Source organism: Maniola jurtina, chromosome 13 (assembly GCF_905333055.1).
Source record: "Maniola jurtina chromosome 13, ilManJurt1.1, whole genome shotgun sequence".
Lineage (NCBI taxonomy): Eukaryota > Metazoa > Arthropoda > Insecta > Lepidoptera > Nymphalidae > Maniola > Maniola jurtina.
This window is the reverse complement of record NC_060041.1, coordinates 5,567,301-5,589,735: the sequence shown is the minus strand read 5'-3', so window position 1 is coordinate 5,589,735 and position 22,435 is coordinate 5,567,301. Positions and strand designations below refer to the sequence as shown.

General features: G+C 36.8%; 2 protein-coding genes across 4 annotated transcripts in view; one reads left to right on the top strand and one right to left on the bottom strand.

The window, feature by feature from the left end:
• LOC123870857 (small G protein signaling modulator 2-like) overlaps nucleotides 1-8,184 on the bottom strand; it is a 35,143-nt gene extending 26,959 nt beyond the window's left edge. For all 3 annotated transcript variants that reach the window (XM_045914326.1, XM_045914327.1, XM_045914328.1), the window contains exons 1-3: nucleotides 7,983-8,184; nucleotides 4,740-4,852; nucleotides 3,055-3,207 (exon numbers count right to left, since the gene is read on the bottom strand). In XM_045914326.1, the coding sequence (XP_045770282.1) occupies nucleotides 3,055-3,207; nucleotides 4,740-4,852; nucleotides 7,983-8,001 (285 nt within the window). In that variant the 5' untranslated portion in view covers nucleotides 8,002-8,184. The remainder of the gene's footprint in view (nucleotides 1-3,054; nucleotides 3,208-4,739; nucleotides 4,853-7,982) is intronic.
• A 2,433-nt stretch (nucleotides 8,185-10,617) lies between these two features.
• LOC123870864 (vacuolar protein sorting-associated protein 33A) lies at nucleotides 10,618-22,221 on the top strand. Its single transcript, XM_045914342.1, has 11 exons — nucleotides 10,618-10,855; nucleotides 13,294-13,493; nucleotides 14,250-14,429; nucleotides 15,196-15,316; nucleotides 15,811-15,964; nucleotides 16,453-16,616; nucleotides 19,400-19,570; nucleotides 19,961-20,086; nucleotides 20,611-20,796; nucleotides 21,107-21,230; nucleotides 21,801-22,221. The coding sequence occupies exons 1-11, from the start codon at nucleotides 10,739-10,741 to the stop codon at nucleotides 22,082-22,084; spliced, it is 1,827 nt and encodes a 608-aa protein (XP_045770298.1). The 5' UTR covers nucleotides 10,618-10,738; the 3' UTR covers nucleotides 22,085-22,221.
• The last annotated feature ends 214 nt before the right edge of the window (nucleotides 22,222-22,435 follow it).

Sequence of the window (22,435 nt, the reverse complement as noted above, 5' to 3'; positions counted from 1 at the left end):
TTATAAAAATGCGTGACTGAGGTATATTCCGCGTAGGCAGGTCCTACCACTTTATATCTAGGTCTCTGTATCAAGGCTTTACATCTAGATAGGTTATTAGGTAGGTTTTTCGTCTTCTTACCGAATGTTATATTTAAATAAAGTTATAATAAAAAGCTTGGAATTAGGTAAGAAAGATTAATTTTATAACTTTAATGAAATTTAATTTTTTTTTGTTACCTGCCATAAAACCTACGCATAAAATGGTACAAAGCTAATTAATAATATCTAGCTTCTAAACAATCTTTTGAGTTTAAAGCGAGCTCCTCCTGAGAAGTTAATTAAATTTAGTGCTCTTTTGTTTATGCTTGAGATTCCAAAGACCTAGATTCTCAAAGATATACGAGTACCTACGAGTAACTCAAAGAGCTGCATAATTGCATTTCATTTCATCCAGAAATACATTTCACAAACAGAATTTATTTTCAATCTGCAAAATCTGCAAAACGAGTGCTTCGCAGGAACCCTTCACAAGCGCTTAAAAATAATGAAAACGCGAGCGACTTTCAGGAAATGAGTAGATAAATACCACTGAGTAGAAACTAACTGTTATTTTCCTTGGAGCTTATGAAAAATTAACGTTCACTCAAGTAGGTAGGCAGGCATGTGTAGGTAATTAGCAATCATGAAAGAATCATGAAATGTAATATGAAGAGGAATTTGATATGAAGAACAAAGACATTAAATTGGAGTCTGAACAACGATTTTAATCGTGAGTTTTGCATACATAATTATGTATTAGTAACATAGTACGTACCTATATTAATATGTCGTATTTTATTTATCAAAACTATAAAAGGATAAAATTTTTAGTTGCATCCTTGCAAACCTTAACCAACCTAATTAAGGTGGATAAATCTTAATAAGCTGCCTCTTCGATCTAGACTCTAGACTCTAGAGCCAGACTCTAGTGGTAGAATATACCTACCTATTGGGTTTTTCTGTCAAGAATTTTTCAGTACGTACACACCAGCCCAGAGGGAAGTTAGCGGTGTTTCACCAACGTGCTTCGATGAATATAATATTATGAAGCTGTCGGTCCTCCGTCCTGCGCCTGATATCTCTCCAGTCGTGTCGTGTTTTCCGCCCTATTGGGCTACGAGAATGAGGCTATAGTGACTGCATCTGTGATTACGCACACCCTTACTCACTTTCCACTATAGGTATATCCTGCGCAGGAGGCTAATCTCTGAAGAGATTGGCCTTCGAGGCCCTTTGACGAAATTCGTATGGAAGGGGATTATTAAATGTTAATAGTTTTTCAACATTATAACTACTTAAAATCTATTAAATAAAGCTTGTGGAAAAAAACATAAAGCTCAGCTAAGGCGTTATTGAATATTTTATACATAAGCCGATATTAAGCCTGAGCCTTTAAACTCTTGAGAGAAAATCCCCTTCGAGGGAGCTTACTATAACTTTTACGCATTCATAAAATATTTGCGGTCCTAAATAACCGGCAAGAATTTTGGAATTGCGTTTGGTAAGGCTTTTCCCTGAGACCTGAAAAACACGCTTGCAAAGATATAAATTAGTAGAGTTCCCTTGGATTTGCCCGCATAAAATTTGAATTAGCTATAGCTACTACCAGAGCTATTTCAAACAAAGTTGATGTATCTACTGTATTTACGAATCTGACTAGAACTAGATTGAATACGCATATGAACCACAAAACTCCTATCTCAATCTGTCCAGTGCTTTTGCATAATACGCCCATCAACGATTTCAGTTTCATAGGTATCAAAACAGCCGAGAAGATGAACAAGCATGTTTTGAGGTTTTAATCTAGTGCTATAAGCCCTGACGTGTTCAGAGTCTTAATCATGTTTCTGATGGCGGATGCACCGTGCCAACCAGGCACAGGCATGATCGAGGAACTTGTCAGGCTCACATCCATTAAAACGTAAGTTCAGCAGTATGGATTTTCATAACCTGAGTTTTTAGAGCACATCTATTTTCTGAAACAATTAAATTGTATAGAAAATATATGCTACACGTGCCTAGTACCACTGAAAATAGTTCGTTTCCTATTCCTAGTAGGTACCTACGCTTTTTAGCTTTGAATATTTCATAAGCGCAATTCAATAGTGGAACAAAAAATATGCGAGTAAAAGTCTTCTTTTGTGCAAACTGCGAATATGTCACAAGGCTTTGACTTTGATAAACGATACGAAATCTTTGATGTCCAACGCCCGCCAACTATTGCAGTAGGTAAGTACCTACGAGTACCTCTTTCACTGATAGGTACCACATCAAAAATATTTTTATAGATAAAATCGAACAAAATTAATTTGTATCATAATGGTCCCAACTCCCATGAGTCCCAACGCACTTGGGTTGCACTGCGCGACTAGGTGCGGCAAATACCCATACTAATATTATAAATGCGAAAGTGTGTCGGTCTGTCTGTCTGCTACTTTTTCACGGTCCAACAGTTTTATTGATTCAGACGTTTGGTACCTACAGGGTTAGCTTATATCCCGGGGACGGACATAGGCAACTTTTTATCCCGAAAAATCAAACAGTTCCCACGGGATCTTTAAAAACCTAAATCCATGCGGACGAAGTCGCGGGCATCCTCTACTTAGTTTAATATATGAGTTTGTATGGAGCAAAGCGCACATGAGCGACGCGGCGCGGCAAATACAGTTTAAAATATGACTTTGTATGGAGCAAGGGAGCAAGGCACTACAACGTCCCGTAAGGGCGCGGCCACAATACTGCGGTGCGCAGCGCTGCGCAAATGCGTTCGGAGTTCGAACCTATCATAATAATAAATTAAATTATTGTTTGTTAACAGCCGGCGTACAATACCTAGCAGCGTGGCCAGCATATTTTGCAGAAGTCCCAGATGATGATATTGCAACGAAATGTGTGTGTAACAAAAACCGCGCATACGCGCGTACAAAAACGAGCTTACACGTCCAAAAAACGCTTTAACTGAAATCGCTCTTTTAGTAGTGCAATACGAGCATAACCGGTGCCAATCTTGTTATATCAACAGGTCCCACTAACCTTGGCAATCTTATGTAAGAGGGCAGTGGTAGAGCTGGTCTTGAATAGCCCGAGGGCGCGACGCCGCAGCCCTTGACCGAGGCAGGCTTCAACCGCGCCGCACAGAGCAGTCACCCCTCCGCTTTCCTCGTGGACAAACTTCCGAGTGACAGCCTGATTGAAGATTACAAACCTTTGAAATTAGCGATAGCAAATGTACACCTCTTTGTCTAGATTACATAATATATTATTATATCTACATTATATTTATTAGGTATCATTTATTTAAATTACACTAGATTCTACCAAAAGTAAAGCAACTACAAAATCCTATAAGTACCTAGATATATTTAATTTAAAAGCCTATTGTAAAAGATATGTCTTTCTATCGGTTCGGTTCGGGGAAAATAAACGGTCATAAAAATGAGTAGCTAGGGTACTACTACATCATTTAATTAAATAAAAAGTTATAAGTACTTCTTGATCTATGAACTTTTAATAATATTAGCAAGTATTGTTTGGTATATTAGGTACTCGAGCATTTCGACAATTAGCTTAACAATAATTAATATAATTAAATTATTTCTCTTCAATAAGATTTATTAGCTCGACTCCGCTCAATAATGTTTTATAGATTCTAAGAATCGTAGATTGTACTTATATTTGTTGATACAATTGATATTAAGGAAATCATAGCGAAGCCTCAACGCGTTGGTTTGCATAATCAAACCGCATCAGGCTGATCTTCCAGTGTTGTTTGATCCCGCATCCACACACTACGGTTGAAATCTATGAGCGTACTATGTCTTTGCTTAGACTAAGTTTAAGTTAAAACGAAACAGATTTATGCCAGCGGTATATAACGCTGTCTCGTTTCAACTATGTCTCAAGTCTGAGCAAAGTCAAAGTGCGGACTATAGATCTCAGCATACGAGGCAGCTTGTATTGAGTATGTTCGGCAGATGGCATCCTCCTTGCCAGACTATGCTCTACTTATCAGTTTTATATTTGTTGATTTTATGGATTACGTACACGATGCAGCATCATAGCGAAGCCTCAACGCATTGGTTTGCATAATCAAACTGCATCATAGTAATTTCGGATTGAGTATGCTGCTTATGGGTCCTACTAGCCGCTACAGCGTCACCGGGTGGGGTGGCGAGCGCGGAACTCCACCTGGGGTGAGTCCTGGGTCTCTAAGAAATAATTGGAGAGATCGGAAGGTAACGTCCTCCTAAGGGTGCCTCCTGTGAGGCTCGCACCACGGCTTAGGATGACGTTAGGATGGATGGTTTGGTTGGCCTTGATTAGTCCGTACGCCTTCGAGCCCGTGCCGTCAGTCCACGTTTTGGTGAAGTTAAATATCGGGGATGTCGTCTTCGGCGAAGACGCTGTAAAGAGGTTGAATTTTTGTGTTGCCCTACCTATAAAATTGGTCCACGGTACAAGCACAGTAAATATGCCTACATTAAAAGTACACATTAGTTACTAATATGTACTTTTAGTATAGTTTAGTTTATAGTACTAGTAACTAGTACTATAACTCTATCCCACTCATTTTATTTCTCAGAAAATAAGGAAGGTCTGGCGGCAGTGGGCTCTTTGCTCTATAACCCACGTAACATCGCCGTCAGCGTCTTTCCGCTGCACCACTCCAGACTCAGAGATAGAGCTTAGGTAGACGATATTATTTCAAACATGCATACCTCTTCCATCAATTGCTTGACTTCTTTTTTGACAGCAGCTATCAGGCGTTCCTTCTGTTCGACGTTGGGGTCGGCCGCCGTGGCCGCAGGCATAACTTCTTCTGCCCTTTCAACTGTCAAAGAAGTTCAACTGTTGAATGTTCTACGCGATCCCAAAAATTACAAGGGAACCCTTCGATTTTCCGGTATTAAAAATTAACCTATATCTGTATACGGCAAGCTGCCGCCAAATAGATGATGCCCTTGACTTCGTCCTCGTTAAACTTAGGTTTTCTAAAAATTTCGTGGGAACTCTTTGATATTCTGGAATAAAAGTAGGTAGACTATGTCGTTCTCCGAGATGCAAGCTAATTTTTTCTGTACCAAATATCGTCAAAATCGGTTAAACGGATAAACCGTGAAAAGCTAGCAGATAGACAAACAGACAGACGCACTTTCGCACTTCGACGGCTGCATCAGTCACCCCTGTCGTCAACAAAGTATGTAGGATCGCTTGTCTGTATATTCTGTAAGCACACTAACCGCGCCTCAGGCATAGGAAGGACTCTTTAGGCGAATTGAGCATTATTCTTCTACCATTTATCTATTCTCAACATGTCAACGTGTAATAAATACGTGTAATATATTCAATAAAATGTTCCAATTAGGAAGATTTTTAGGAGAAAGTAGTACATCCTTTTGTAGGAGAATGAATTGCGCCTACACAATAAGAGCTTTAAGTACAACTATTCTGAACATCTATTGAAAATATATACACATAATAGGCTTCAGCTGTCAAGGGCTTATTGAGAACGTACTGCCCACGCTCATATATGGATGCAAGAGGTCTTTTCATGTTTTAGGTAGAGTATCTTTGAAAGCAAATCCACTTAATCCTACTCATAGAAATAAAGTTATAATGATGTGAATTGCTTTATGAATCTTATATTATCTTGATTTAACTGTGGCTTCACTTTTATCCAGCCTTTCACCAATCATCAATCTAAGGAATATTGGTGGTTGGATGTCAAAAAACTTCTGACACAAACTTCTGCTCTTGTGGTTGACTGCCCGGCTATCCGATGCTTAGATTAAGAAATGGGTCCGAAACATGATCCGAAATACATATCTATGGTCCGAAATCATTAAGTAATTGTTGATCATTGTCAAAAAATATTTTTATAAGTACAACGAACATTGACTTATATATTATGACAACGAAGGGTTTAAGTGTTATGTTTTCTCGTGCATATCATATCATAATATTTATAATGTTATGTAGAGCAAATATAGATTACGAAGTTATAAGGTCTTATTAGTGATGTGGAACAAAGATTGTGATTTGGGTTGGTAGGTATATTAGGGTAGGTAGGTACAAACTTCTCGTATCTAATGTAAGTGATAAATAGGGGATGCGGAGAACGGATGATAGTCTTTTGCACATACAAAATTCCTTCATCCATTTAATAGCTAACATGCTTTTAGCTGTACACAACTAGGCCAGCCTACCGTCCTCATTATCAGAAGTATATTGTTATCATCTAACAGTTCCGTTACAGACATTTCCAGCCTTTAGTTTTATACCTACGTATTTGTATAAGCCACTACACAATGATAATCTACTCAGTAGGTACCAACCTAAGTGCGTATGTGTAAGTCTACAAACTAATTTAGGTCCTATCTTTATAGTACTTAGTTTTAAATAAGTACTTTCAACATAAAAGTTGGACCTGTATCTACCTACGAGTAGTAATTCAATTTCAAAGTTGTGTTTTGTGCCCAAACGGGGATCTAGAATGAATATTAAGAGGGCTCTCTCCGTCACTCGTTTCATACAATCGTAGTTCCAATTTCATTTGAATATTAAGCAACCAAAGTCCATGAAATTTTGCAGACATATTTTAGAAACTAATATCTGTGTCTTTGGTGTTTTTTGATTTTTCAAAAAATATGTAGTTTTAAAATTACAGGGGCTCAAGGATTTGTATGAAAATTTTTAAGACCGCGTAACTTTTAAACCGAATATTTTAACAGAAATCTGGAAAACCACAGACATAGATATTAGTTTCTAGAATATGTCTGCAAAACATGGACTTTGGTTGCTTAATATTCAAATGAAATTGGAACTACGATTGTATGAAACGAGTGACGGAGAGAGCCCTCTCAGACTTTCCGCGAAGTTTTCCATTAATATCCCACTAAACAATAAGCGTTGAACACTGGAGAAGTCAAGTTTCATAATAATATGCTTCTTCATGCAACTTCGCTTGAAATAATTATATTAGAAGAATAATTATTTCAAGTATTTGCAAGTATATGTAACAAATAGGGAATTTAATTAAAAAAAAAAAAAAACGAAATATTGAGGCTTTTAGTTACCAAATGTACAATAAAGTTGGTGAAAATTCATTTGCAAGTTTCTTCAAAATGAAGGTTTAGAAATTTGCCTATTTGGGATTTCCAATTCCTTCCTAAGCGTTTCCAAATCTCATTATTATTCTCGATCTGAAATCCAACGGAACTCTGGAAACCAAGATTAATTGCCTAGGCGTTCCAAATGCTTTTCCTGAATATTTTTTGCTTCAAGACTTTACAAAATGTGCTTGATAACTGAGCTTGAAGATATTAATCATACCTGAGCACCCTTCCCATTAGAATGATAAGCTTTCGGGTATCACGGAGATGTAGGGCAAGGATGATTAGGTACGTCTATCATTAATCAAATTCCGGCTATGTCATCCCTTAACTTGTGTTTTAGCAAACCTAAGTAGACAAAACCGTTCTAGGTGACAAAATATCGTTATTTAGTGAATATAATAACGCGCCTTTTTAATACATGCTTATTGCTTATAATACATTAACAAAATTATTAACATTATTGTGACTATAGTCGGAAGGTAGCTTTGTTATATGGCCGGCTACGGGTGAAGGAAAAGAGAATATTAGGTACATAATATATAGTAGGTATAGTATACAGGTATATAGTAGATTAATACCAAAATGACAAAAGTTTACTATAAAGCTAAGAGAGCTAAACTTATTATCTCTCGTAAAAACAATACTAAACATCACATGGCCACTCCTCGCCCACTCTCTGTTATCTTTCTGTCAAAACGACGATGTACATAGGTACTCCGGCAGTTAGACTGCTCTACAAAATACGACCTTAGCCTATTATCATACTATTTGCATAGTAAAAAAGGGAAAATAACCAGCTCGAATTAGCCAAATCGTTTATTTTCTAGTAAAAGTAAACGTACCTACCTTTATTTTGTGCGGCCATTGTCGAGAGCGGACGAAATGTGTTGCATTATTTACGCGGAAGACACTCACATGTCTCACTTTTTATCAATACAATTATGCTGGATCGTTGGATTCTGAGCTAAACGTGTTTACAATCTCACTGATGGTTGAAAATGGCTTGTTTGATGGAAAAATCGATGTCGCGCCGCGCGCAGTCGGCTGCTAGCGGTACGCAAGTGATAAGGTCCTGAAGCAATACCTATCTATCCCTCATATAGATGGTATACCTACCTACTCTGAAATTCGGGCACGTACCGCCCGCTGGAAAAAATGGCTGATTGGCCAGATTGTGTTGAATGTTATTTCAAATACAAAGCTATTTATGTCGACCAGAGGTAAAATAACACTCCTTCTTCTAATCAAAATAAAGACATGCCCAAGTCTAAGCGTTTCTCAATTATGCTGTAAGTACCTTCGTCCTTCGTAGATATCCTTTAATAGCTTGGTAGGTAGGTACTTGGTCCCATTTCAAAATTATCGAAATGGACCCAATAGTAAAAAGAACTGAAAATAAAAACCTCTCGTTAGAGAGCAGTATCTCGCTCTCTTTAGTTGTTCCTTCATTTGTGAAGATCGTGGTCCTGGTATTCTTGCTACCCCGTGCATATTAATTGCTTCCATCGGCATCTATCGGGGGCTAGTCTTGCAAATAGAAAGTAGTATAATATTTCTTGATACTTAGGTACCTATCTACTTACCACTTCGCTGAAATGGTGCGTTACTTAGCGATTTGTCAGAAAGAGGTCCGGAGCCTATAGGTCTATGTCCAGAGTTTAAATTCCAATGGGGTCATTTTTAGAAAATTATACGAAATTATTGTAAGCGTTTTACTTACCAATAAAATGCTTAGGTTATTGATTTACTTACCATATTCGAAACTTTCAAAGTTTCCTCTGGTCTTGATCTAGTATCAAGGTTTCGGCCGTGGGTGATTAGAGGTAGATTGGTCATTTCCTACTAGTAATATTTCTGGCAAAGCCAATCCATATTTTGTTATAAATCATTATTATAAATCGAAAGAGTGTCTGTTTGTCTGTTACCTTTAGCTACTACGTTTCCACAGCATATTTAGCTTTAGCGATTTCGACTAGGCACAGAAATAGATTTTATCATGTTAGAAATAGATAAAGGCAGAATCTTGGCAGAATCTGCAGAAAAAAATCAAAGAGTTCTCAAGCAATTAAAAAAAAAACTAAATCGCAGGGATCGCAGCGATGAAGTCGCGGGCATCAAAGAACCGATGTCGCGTGCAAAAAGATTAGGTAGTTAGGTAGGTGTAAGTATTTCGTATTTACCTACCTAAAAAGATTTATAAAACTAAACTAATTACTGTACCTACCTTCGGCAACCTGATTAGCAATTTCTCGTGTCCATCTTTGGCTACACTATCACAATAATTCACCGCTAAATTCTATATAAAGCGTACATACTAGGTAATATATTATTTTGTGGTGTATTTGTATGTAACTTCATGTAAGTAATGGTCTAGAACAAGTCTAGACAATTCTGTTAGAGATACAAAATGAATAAAAAGAATTCATAATCATTTGCGCCCTATGACGGTGTGATTGTTTGGTCTTTGATGTTTGATTTTTGCCGGTCTAATTTAATTTATTGAGACCATAGAGTAAAGATGAGGACATATTTATGAAAATTATTGACATTTTTTGACACTGACATTTACTGTCACTAAGACCTCAGTATTGCCACTTTTAGGAATTTCACCAAATTACAGGTTGAAATGACATCTTTTACATTTGGCTATTTAAATATCACGTCTTGCTTTAAAGGTGAAACAAAACATCGTAAGGAAATCTGGTTTCTTGAGAGTTCTCCATAATGCTCTCAAAGATGTGTGAAGTCTACCAGGCCGCACTTAGCCAGTGTGGTGGACACATGCTCATTAGTGAGCTAGTGATTGGTTGATCATGATGATAATGATGTATGGCTCAGGATGAATTTTACCTTGACAGGATCACAGGGGATACCAGGGCTTACACTCAAAGCTATCCAGACAGTAATTATTTAAAAAAAACTGAAGAGGATTCCTTCAAATTCCTAATTAATATAGTTAATGATTACTTAATGAATCTAATTTTAGTTTACCATAATAATATAATTTAATTAGTAATGCTAAAACCGTAATCAAGGATTGGATCTTCTAAGTTGTAACTAGTTATTATACTTAGATTATTTGTTGTAAGTGATGGTTGGATGTTACGATCAGCTATTGTTAGAAAATATATATGCTGGAAGGTCACATTATGCTCGTTATTATTAGGTTTTTGGACCCCATAATCTATTAAAAAGTTGCTAGATTAGAGACGGTAAGTAGATAGTACTAGTTAGGTAGTGAATTCCGCAGTGGGGTGCAAAATTTCTGTTGGTCAATTTCTCATAATATGTGGCCAGTATTATCAAAGTTTATTAAAATAATTTCCGTAAATCAGAATGTCGATGATTTTTAGGATTATTCAAGGATAATTCCTAGAAAAACTAGGGTAAATCGTAAATGGAAACTGGAAACACTGCTCTGTCACTTGTCCAGATTTGTCATTGTGTCATTTGTCAGTGTCAACTGTCAGTGACAAAATCGCTGTAGTCTGTACAACAAAAGCAAAACATTTGGGTGTGATATTGTGTGGTTTAAACTTATTAAAATATTAAATAAAATAAAAACAATTCTTATATATACTTAAAATTTTCAGTTTTCAGTGATGAAGGAAACTAAAATGAGTTCTCACCTATCGGGCGGAAGGTTAAACGTTGCTATATTACAAGAAACTTTGAGAAAAGAGTTGTTAAATCTCTTGCAGTTGTGTGAAGGAAAAAAGGTTCTTATTAATTAATAATATTCTACTTTTGTTTACTATTTGGTTTATATATTTGTATCCTAGAATAAAATTTCATCACTCTGCTTCGTGGAGACTTGTATATCTTACCCCTAGTGTTTTTGTAAAGCATAAAGCCAAAAACTCACAAAAGAGGTCTTATATGAAGCGAGCCTGCGAGGCCAAGTAGAGCGAAGTAGCGAAACAAATGTTGAATAGCTAATCAGCAAACCTTTACAAACAAACTTGGTTTTGCAATCCTAAAAATTAAAGATTTGTTTTTGAGACAATAGATTGCATTAACTAAATATGTACTTAACTATTTATATGTGTCTTACCAAGCTATGGAACTCTTGGTAGGCGAATCTGACTCGCACTTGACTACAGTTTTTATTATCTAACCTAAAAAGCCTGAAAATGAATAAACTTAACTGAGCAACAAAAATTGTTGTTTTCTAAACCTAGTTCTTTTGCATACTATTATCCATGTTTACGATATCTACAGTTGTGGTCATATAATTAAGAACGATTATTTAAAGATCATTATTTTTTTGATAAACTAGTATAACTCAATGCATGTATTATTTTTCATATCTCTTGGTATCACAAAACTTTTCCATATTATTAGTGTATTCATTTATATACATTATTATTTAATTAATTAACAGATACATTTATAACATTAGATCTGAATCTTGTGCTACTACTGACTGGCTGGTCATATAATTAAGAACGCTGAACTGTTCATTTTTTTATTCAAGTTTAAATAGAGAACCTCAGTGGTTAAGTCTCTTTTCGTATAATTTTTGGCGCCATTTAATGCTGTAAAAGTATTAAACTTGATTATTTTATAAAAATAATGGGTACAAGTAAAACTTGTGATAAATCTACAAATGAAGTCATGACAAAACATTGTGAGAAGAATTAGTCGCATAAAAAGATAGCTGATTATTTCCAATGCTCGAAAACAATGGTTTTCAATTCTATGAAGCATTTTAACACGTATGAAACGACGTCAAATATTTCGCGCGTACCTAAATTGAGAAAGAAATTTCGTTGAGATGATACGAATATCGTTCCAAAATCTTCTCAAAGGATCTAGCGAGCTAAGAAAAGAATATTTTGGTGAAAACAACCCTTCAGCGATCTCGTCACGCACTATTCAAAGGCGTTTGGTAGAAAAGAAGTTGTATGGAAGGAAAACAAGGAAGGTAACCATGTTGAAACGTTGTCATAGGTAAGCCCGTCTTACATTTGCAAAGACGTATGAAAACCTGGACTGTCAGACAGTGAAAAAATGATATTTTTTCTGATGAAACAAAAATAAACAGAGTGAATTCAGATGGAAAATGATACGTACGTTGACCTCCGAATAAAGCATTTGACTCCAAGGACACAAAACTGACATTAAAGCATGACGAAGAAAACACGAAAATTTGGGGGTGCTTTTCTGGGCATAGAGTTGGACTTGTTAGGCTGATACCTAAGCATGGATCAATTCCAATACAAAATCATACTGGAAGAAACAATGTTACCGTATGCTGATGAAGTGCTTTCAGCTATTTGGATATTCCAGAACGACAATGATCCGAATTTCGAAGCCTACACCGTTGAGAAATTCTGCATAACACAGTCAGTTTCTGTCTTAGACTAGCCAGCTAACGTCCAGATCTAAATTCAATTGAAAATATTTAGTGTGAAGCCAAGAAAAGTGTAATCAAACGACAGTGTAGCAATTTTAAGAGCATTACGATGTTTATTTGGAATAATGGAGCTTTATTTCTCTTGAAAAATGTCAAAAATTGATAGAGTTAATGCCTCGCCGCCGAAAGGCAGTAATTTAAAACTATGGACATGCCACTAACCATCAATTTTAGTTTAAAAGGATTATTTTTCATGTTTATGTAATCTATTTAACTTAAGTTTCATCTATAGTAATTCTCAAACCAGTTTAATATTCGTTCTAAATTATTTGTCCAGCTACATCTGTGTTTGAATTCGTTACTATTGGAAGTAAATGAGATTTATTAAAAAATATTTGGCGATTTCATATCTCCTATTCGTAATCCAGTTTGCCGATTTATGTGGCTAAGTCAAAACATAATTAACTACTTCTAAGAAGGAACACAGAGCTACATAAAACATGATATTGATAAAGAAAGACTGGGACTACAAATCGTTCTTAATTATATGACCACCACTGTATATTTATAAAAAGAAAAGGTGACTGACTGACTGATCTAGCAACGCACAGCTCAAACTACTAGACAATCAGGCTGAAATTTGGCATGATTTTTGAAAATCTAAACCCTAATGGGGTAAATTAATTAGTAAGCTAGTATATTAAAAGTTTCATGCAACTTCTTTTTAAGTTATACAAATAATATATTATTTTACTTACTATACTATAGGTATTTATATAGGTTTCCTTATTGTTACAGGTGACAATCTGGGATGAATGGTTAGCTGGACCTGTAGGTTTGGTAGCACAGTACTCCTTGCTGAAGGAGCATGAAGTAGTGGACATGTTTCCCCTGAGACCGGGCAGCCTGCCCACTATATCTGTCAAACACATAATATTCATAGCTCGCCCAAAGTTGGCACTTATGGACCTTGTTGTGGATTACATCCATTCTTTGAGGTATTTATTTATACTGAATTAGTAATAGTTTCTATATACATGCAAGTTTGAATAAAGTCCACCCATTCCACTAAAGTATAGCTACTCCTAGCTCAAGCTTTATCTGCAACTAGATGGTGCCCACAACTTAATGGATTTAGGTTTTTAAAAATCGTATAGGAACTTTACTTGGGTGAAATGTAGTTTGTCTGTTTCGAGGATGCCAGCTTGAGCTATACTACTGTGCCAGATGTTCTACATGTCAAAATCAGTTTGGCTACTATTGAGCTTGCATTCTGGATCCTAAATCAAACGGAATTAATCAACTTGTTTTATAAAAACAGGAAAAACTTCAACAATACTTGTAGTTTTGATAACAAAGATAAAAAAACCATTAATGCTATGAATATTTGTAGGTATCAACCAATGAGCTATGAACTAAGGATATGACTTATGAATTATGATGTAACTATGCAGTTTCATTCCATTTTTTTTATCAAGATAAGACTGTATTCAGGAACTAACTTATAAAAAAAATGCAAATAAAGTACATGCAAACAGTAGGTGACAATCGTCCAAAGTGTGAAATTAGTATGTCTCATACTAATTTCACACTTTGGACACTATTTAAAAGCACCTTGGGCGACGGGTGCTTGTTGCATTTCGTTCTATAAATATTATATTTTATCTTCACAATGGCCAGTCCGCGTGAGGCTCTGCCTATATGTTGAGCTTTCATTGATTTTAAACAGCAACTTAATTCTTTTTTCCTTGCAGGACAAAACAAACTTCTCCTGTGGAGTTCCACTTGTTCTTTGTGCCCAGAAAGAGTGAGCTCTGTGAGAAACATCTAAAGAACAGAGGAGTACTCTCTAACCTGTCACTGCAGGAGTTCAAATGTGACATCTTCCCCTTTGACAGTGACGTCATGTCCTTGGAACTGCAGAATGACTTTAGGTAAATTTTGACTTGAACTGAGAGGATGAAAAACACTACAGCATAGCAGTACGTTAAGCTGAACGCGCGCCTACGCGTGTTTATTACAATAATTAAAATAAACTATTAAAAGACCGATTCACACCAATTGCGTACACGTGACACGTGCGTAGTGACGCGCGTAAACCCCTAACACACCGGGTTACGCATACGTCCACGCTTTACGCAAGCGGTTTGCCATGTTTCATACAGTTCCATACATTAATTACAACGCAATGAAGGTGTAACGAATATCCAAAATTTCACATTTAAGTATAATGTTAATTAGAATTGATTTAACTCAGTCTCAGCTGGTGTCACAATATGGTGTACCTAGTATGTTTCAGGCCTTAATGATTATTTTTAATGAGCAACTAATCACAATATTATGTTATTGATAAGGATTTTGTAAACATTTGAATATTATTTTCAGCAATCAAATTGTATTTGTTACCATATATTTATACATTATGTATATTTCTTAAGGGTTCCTAACGCGCCCAGGTGTGAGCTCTGTCGGAGTATTATGCTCGCACATTACGGATGAAACTCATGAGCCGCATCAGACGCGCCAGAAAAAATACAGCCCATATATGTTATCCACTTGAGACCGATCGACTTAGTAATGACTTTCAGTATTGAAAAAAATGTTTAAATGTGTTGCCTGCGAGACATGCCAACCACTGAATGATATTAAGTTGTTTTTCTCAATCAAAAAATAATTCTAAGATTTTTTTCTTTTGAACAGAGAAAACTATTTGGAAGGGGATCCCACATGCTTGTATAATTCAGCGCAGGCACTGCGCACCATACAGCAACTTTACGGAATCATTCCACGTGTTTATGGCAAAGGCAATGCTGCTAAGCAAGTACGTTGAGTTTATTTTTCTGTTATATTATTACTAAATGATGCCTGCAACTTCGTCTGCGTGCATTTAAGATTTGAAAATTCCTTGGGAACTCTTTCGTTTTTAGGATAAGAAGTATCCCATGTCCATCTTTAAAATGCAAGCTATCTCAGTAACAAATAAATGTTGCTTGCGACTTAATCCACGTAGATTTAGGTATTTTTTAGAATCCCGTGGGAAATCTTTGATTTGCTGGGATAAAAAATTACTGTTAATAATAAAATGTCCATCCCCGGGTGCAAGCCATCCCTGTACAAAGTCTCGTTGACTAAACGAATGGGAGTTGAAAAGCTAGCAAACAGATACACTTTCACATTTATAATATTAGTATATAATAGTATGTGACATATTTTTGTTCCTATCCCTCGCCTGTAGCAAATGAAAGATAACAGTTGGTCTCACGAAAGTTGATGAAGGTTCTCAATTTGGTGCATATTTTTCTGTAATTTCGATAGGTATGGGACCTGCTTTGTCGGTTGAACAAGGAGGAGCAAGGTACTGGTCCGCGCGGCGCGACTACGTCCTGTATCGACCAGCTCTTGCTGCTGGACCGCGCCATAGACTTCACCAGCGTCATGTCCACGCAACTCACCTATGAGGGGCTTATTGGTGAGTTGGAGACGTTGATCAGCATCAGCATCAGTTAATCAGCAGGTATGGGACCTGCTTTATCAGCTAAACAAAGAGCAGCAAAGTACGTGTAATAATAAGCATTTAGCTAGCAATGAGTGACTAGGCAAACGCGTCCCATCTTTATCCACAACATCACTTTCCATCAGATGTGATTGTGGCTAAGCATGGACCTATAGTGAAAAAAGGCTAGTATGATAAACAAGTCTTATTAAAATATAAAACTCGACTGCTCTGCAATGTTGTTTTTTTAGAAAATTTATAGCAAGTGTCACTCTGGATGTTAGGATTTTAACGATACCCCATAGATCCGAATCTGTTCAGGAATTTAGAAGTTATGGTGAAATAAAGAAACTCACACATACATGCATAGTTAATATGAAACCTGAAAACAACTCCTTTTTTGGGCAGTAGCCCAAAGTAGTGGTAGTGTTGGGTGTAGTAACTGTTTTCTTTTCTGGACTCAGACGAACTGTACGGTATAAAAAACTCCACGGCCACATTCCCCGGCCACAAGTTCGTCAGCCCGGACGACGCGAGCCCTGAAGTGACCGCGCGCGAACGGAAACGCATCATCCTCAACTCTAGCGAGGAACTCTTCGCTGAACTGAGGGACTGTAACTTTACCACGGTTAGTATTAGCTTAGGTATACCGTTATCACTTCGCACTTTTTTACACAGTACGCTACATATGCGATTGACGGCATGTCTTGTTTCTAATAAAAATAGCGAGTAAACGAATAGGCGGGTCACCTGATGTTAAGTGATTACCGCCGGCCATGAACATTTGCAGCACCTGGTGAACCGCCGACGCGCTATCGGCCTTTCAGAAATTTGCACATGCAAACTGTGGAATCAACTGTGGAATAAAAAGTATCTCGTACAACGAGCGGTCCAGGCACTCAGGTTGTGAATATGAAAATGCTTTTGAACTTGATTATCGCCATTTTGGCGCTGATAGCAGCAATGAGCTTCTAATCGGCACGAAAAATAACTCTGCCGTCCTAAAGCTAAAGTGTCGTTAACTACCAAAACCAAGTTTCGAGATATGATCAAAAAAGCGCAAATTTATAAAGAAATGATGCCATTTGATAACTAATAAACGTATACAAGACTTGAAACTATAGAAATGTAGAGCAAACAGAGCACTTTCGAATAGCTGTATTTTTAAGTTTCTAGAGTAAATAATAATTATAGCAGGAGAGTTTTGGCTTTTTAGTCTAGCATTTTTTCTAACAATGGCTTATGTTTACATAACTTAAATGTCGTTAGGTTACCCTTTAAGACGTTTATGGCTTGGATTGCATTTACTTTTTTTATCTTTTTACGGAACTTAAAAAAGTTATATAATTCCTAAAGTAAAATGACTCTAAACGACTTTAACGACATTATATGTTAGGTTATGATCCTAAAAACTATCAATAACAAAACACTTAAATGCGGTTCTTGTAATTTAAACACATTTTAGTCTAGAAGAATAGAAATGATTTGTTTACAGTAGCGTTTTTTGGGGAGACTTGCCAAACTAAAATGTGGCTTATTACAAAAGATCGCACCGTAGCGACGTTTTAGGTTAGCATTGTTTATAAATGTTTGAGGTTTTCCAATGAAAGTAACGGTAACTACAACAATTGAAAGAGCGTCAGTCCGAAAGTGCCCATGCTCGTCTAGAATCTCCGTTATGTACCGATGAGCAGTCAGTGATCCCTGTTCAAGAGCTCCTCCAGTCCGGGAAACACACACAAGTTCGTATTCCCGTCGATTGACATGCCACCCCAGAACATGCTCGATCTTCCGCCATATTCTACTCTTTCTTCTATGCAAGCCTGAGCAAATCGTTCGCCTTGTCTTCTGTACACTCTCTTTCGCCCGTCATAACAAAATAAAGATACTCTTGTCTCATCCGAGAAGAGTCCAGCCCTCCATTGGTCGAGGGTTCAGTTGACATGCTCACGGGCAAATTGCAACCTTTCCTTGCGATGCTATGCAGTTAATTTCCGACCCCTAGCAGGTACGCGGACCGCAATTTTCTTCTCTTGCAACCTTCTTCTAATCGTAGACGTGCTCACTGTAGCTCTGCGAACTTCTCGGAGCTGCCGTTGTAAAGGAATCGATTGCGCGAAGAAGATATCACAATAAAGCGGTTGTCTCTTTCGGATGTGCAGCATCGTTGACCTGATCCATGCCTCCGGATGTAGCCTCCAGTCTCTTGAAACCGTTGGAATACCCGCTGCACGGAAAAACGACTCAAATTAAGTTGCCGTGCCACATCACATTGTCGCATCCCTGATCGCAATAGTACAACCACTTGAGCGGCTTCTTCAGCAGTAGTGTCCACCTTGAGGGTTAGTTTTCTTGCAGTCACCATCCAAACACAGTTAACGTGTGTCCTCTTCAACGTTTGGATGGTGAATGACCTTATTTTTTACTTATACTGGCCATTTTATAGCCCATGAAGTTCAAACAAGTCGTGGTCCCTATAATGAGGATTTTTGCAACATTTTCTTTGACGTACCGTATTCAGAAGGTTTATATCGTTTATGAAATGTAACTATTGTTTGATAAAAGTTCGTCAAACGTTCTTTGCATTGATATCTGGTTAGATGTACGGATAAACGAATACACAATAAAGTTACAACCTGGCGAGATGCGGGAATAGTTAGAGACATTTAAGTTATGTATTGCGGGATAGAGTCATTTCAGTCTAGGAAACAATATTTTTTTGCAAAATATAACTAAACTGTAACGCGTTTATGTGTGATTAAAGACATTTTAGTCTAGCATTTTCGTTTAAAGACATTTAAGCTACGGAATTTAAGAAAAAAACCTTGTAGCAATAAAAATTAACGCCGCTTAGAGACATTTTAGACTGGCAATGTCAGTTAAATACGTTTAAGTATTGTTATTATATAAACAGGTAGTTACTTAACGACGTTCTTCATATTGCTATATCAAAAACTACAGCAGCTAGGAAAATACCGGTTAGATTGGTCGATAGAAAAAAAAATTCTGAGTAAGATAGTGTTAAAAAGACGAATTTGATCAAATGTTGGTTAACGACGTTTTAGCTTGAGGAGGGCAGAACTGTTATGGCATCCCTTTCTAACGTCATATAGTAATATGTAATAGTATATTATTATATTTACGCGTATAATATTAATTCTCGTCTGTAATACTTCCTGTTTAGGGCGCCAACGGGATCTTATTACTAAGCCTCCGCCGTCCGTTCGTCCCTCCGTTTGTCTGTCAGCGAGCTGTAGGTATCTCGTGAACCGTAATAGGTAGAGACTTGAAATAGTTTTCACTGAATGTGTATTTCTACTGCCCTTTATAACAACAAATAAAAAAAAATTACTGCCATGTAAATTTAAAAAAAAATTACTGACTCGCACCTGACCGATTTTTTTTAAACAGGTGGGACCAGCACTATCCAAGAAAGCTCGCGTCATTAAAACCCAGTTAGACGAGCGTCACAACGACAAGTCGGTGCAGGAAATAAAGCAGTTCGTATCACGCTTGCCGCAAATGTTGGCCAACAAACAATCCTTGGCCACGCACATGGCCATTGCGGAGTACATTAAAGAGGTTTGTGGATTGATCTGATAACGTAAATAAGTTTTTGCTTGTGTATATTTTTCATTTCATCTATGTTTAATGTTATTATAGTTAAAATTGCGTTATGTAATACTTGAACGCCCCCTTAGCTAAATTATGTCCAGTTACGTTCAAATCCGTTCAGAAGTTGCTGCATGGAACGTACACAGACAGACAGACAGACGAAATTTTATAAAATATATATTTTTGGGCTCTATGACATAACAATAATTTTCCTTCCTTCTCCAATTAAAATTTCCAAAATATATTTGATGTACAGAAATCGTCCAGATACATTTTTATTTATTTACTAATACTATTTAACTTTTTATTCAAATAAACTGAATTAAAATTAAACTATTTGTATACTTACCATTTCAGACTACAGACACCTTCGACTTCCACGACACCATCCAATGTGAAGAGGATTTCTTGAATTGTATAGACAATGAAAAAGTTTGCTCTTTTATAGAAGATCTCATTGCGCAGAAGGCACCATTAACTAAGGTTATCAATTTGTTACATTCTAGCATTTTAATGTAGGTACAGTCAAAGGCAGTAAGTCGTTTAGCACCTTAATGATCATATTCGTGGATCATACACGGTTATGTGTGTGTGGCGTGTTTATAGAAAAAGGGTAAGTGTGACAGGTTTTTGATGCAATAGTTTTGCGGAATTGCTTCTCGAGTTCTGAAGCCAACCGTACCTATTAATTTGTTACATATTATACAAAAGATATAATTTTATTCGCATAAAGCTAGCATGGACATAAGTTTACAACCAGAACAATTTTAAATTATGAAGTAGGTACTTTACCTACTTACTTACCTTGGATTTTACTTTCCAAAATATATCCATCCCAATTCCCAAAATTAGTGATCACATTGAGCTCTTGGGTATCGACCCTACCTGAATATCGGGAAATGCACCTCTACATATTATACCATGGCCAAACCCTTCCATTCTGAGAGGAGACCTGTGCTCAGTAGTGAGCCGGCGTCAGTTGATCATGATGATAATAATTGTTGTAGATACTTCGACTTATTTGCCTCCAATGCGTGACGGGGTCAGGCCTGAAGCCCAAGGTACTGGAGTACTACAAGCGGGAGCTGGTGCAGGTGTACGGCCTCAACACCTGGCTCTCCCTGTGCAACCTGGAGAAGTGCCTGCTGCTGCGTCCACAGACCGGCACCAGGCAATACGCGGTACTTAGAAAGGTAAAGCTTCAGAGTTTCTTCCTGGTTATTTGGGTTCTGTATCTTCAGAGAAAAAAAGGAACCCTTATTATTAGGATCACTTTGTTGTCTGTCTGTTAAGACCCATTACAATTTAAAGGGAATCAAAACCTATACCACCCATTCGTTTTCAGTCTAGCTGTAATTAAAGTCCATGCTTTAGAGCACTCCAGGGTATGCTTTTATATGCCCGGGTATGACGCAACCTTAAGTTTTTAGTCATTCGAAAATCGACTGACGCGCCTAAAGAAATGTTCACTTTAGAAATAATCACAAAATACCTGATTTTCAGACCCTACACCTAACGATGGACGACTCTGAACTAAACGCGAAGGAAAAGAGCTACCTGTCAAGCAAATATGTACCGCTCACCGTCCGACTTAGTGAACACATAGCCAAAAATAAGGGATGGACTGGTGAGTCAACCCCTTTATTGTGGTCAGATGATCTTTGAGAGGACAATCCATACTAATATTATGAATGCGAAAGGTACGCGAGTGCCATCGAAGAGGAGGGCCTCCGTAGGTCTCGAAGTATTACTTTGTAGCTGGTTACGAAAAATAGTAACCAACATGGATGGAAGGATTTCTTGGATGACGTGACCAAGTGAGCCTGAGACTGTTGTACACAAAGTGTGAACATATTCATAGCTATGAATAAATCAGACATCTAAGGTGTAGATAATAATATTCCTTATCAATGGAAATGTGTATTTCAGTGGTATTGATGTTAATATTAAAATATGGTATTATTATTTAATAAACTAGTTTGTATCACTGGCGTTAGGATTGAATGGCTATCAAACTAAGTTAGTTTTATCAAAAAAATTGAATAAAAAGCTAAAATAAAAGGTTATGAAGAGTGGTGCCACTGCACCATTAACGTTTCTACTGAGTGGCCATGGAGGTCTCGAAAACCACACGGTAGAACTTGGTGCAACCAGACATGACTCACAGTATACTTGAATAATAATTTTGGTTTAACAGGTATAGCAGATGTATTAGGAAATCTTCCTGGACCAACTTTAGAAGAGCTCCAAAGTCTACAGCCTCGTATGACGCGACGTAATTCAATATCGAGCGAAAACTCATCGTCCATAGAAACTCCCAGAGTGATTCTTGTTTTCTTTATTGGAGGTTGCACTTATCATGAAATCTCTGCACTAAGAAGTCTTAGTCAGCAAGAAGATTCCAATGTAGAGTTTGTGATACTCACTACTAAATTAATAAATGGCAACACTTTCATTGAAACACTAATGGAAGCTGATTAGTAAAAAAATTGTAACAATGTAATATGGAAATTATCATTGAAATAACAATGTTAATGTTCTATGATTAAAAATTAAACTAAAATAATTATTACTGTATAATATGTTCAGTTATATCAATACATTATTATGTTTAAGGATATGTTGTCTTTTATTTCTCTATGTTAAAAGTATTAATGCTTCATTATTCTTAAATGTTAAAATAAATAAAAGAAAACCATTAGTCTTGGTTTATTAAAATTTCATATTATTTAACTTGCATATAATATAAATTTTAATTTGATCAGTTTAAATAAACTTACAAAAATGTTGCACGCTTATCATCTATTATATTACATTATTAAAGCTTCAGCA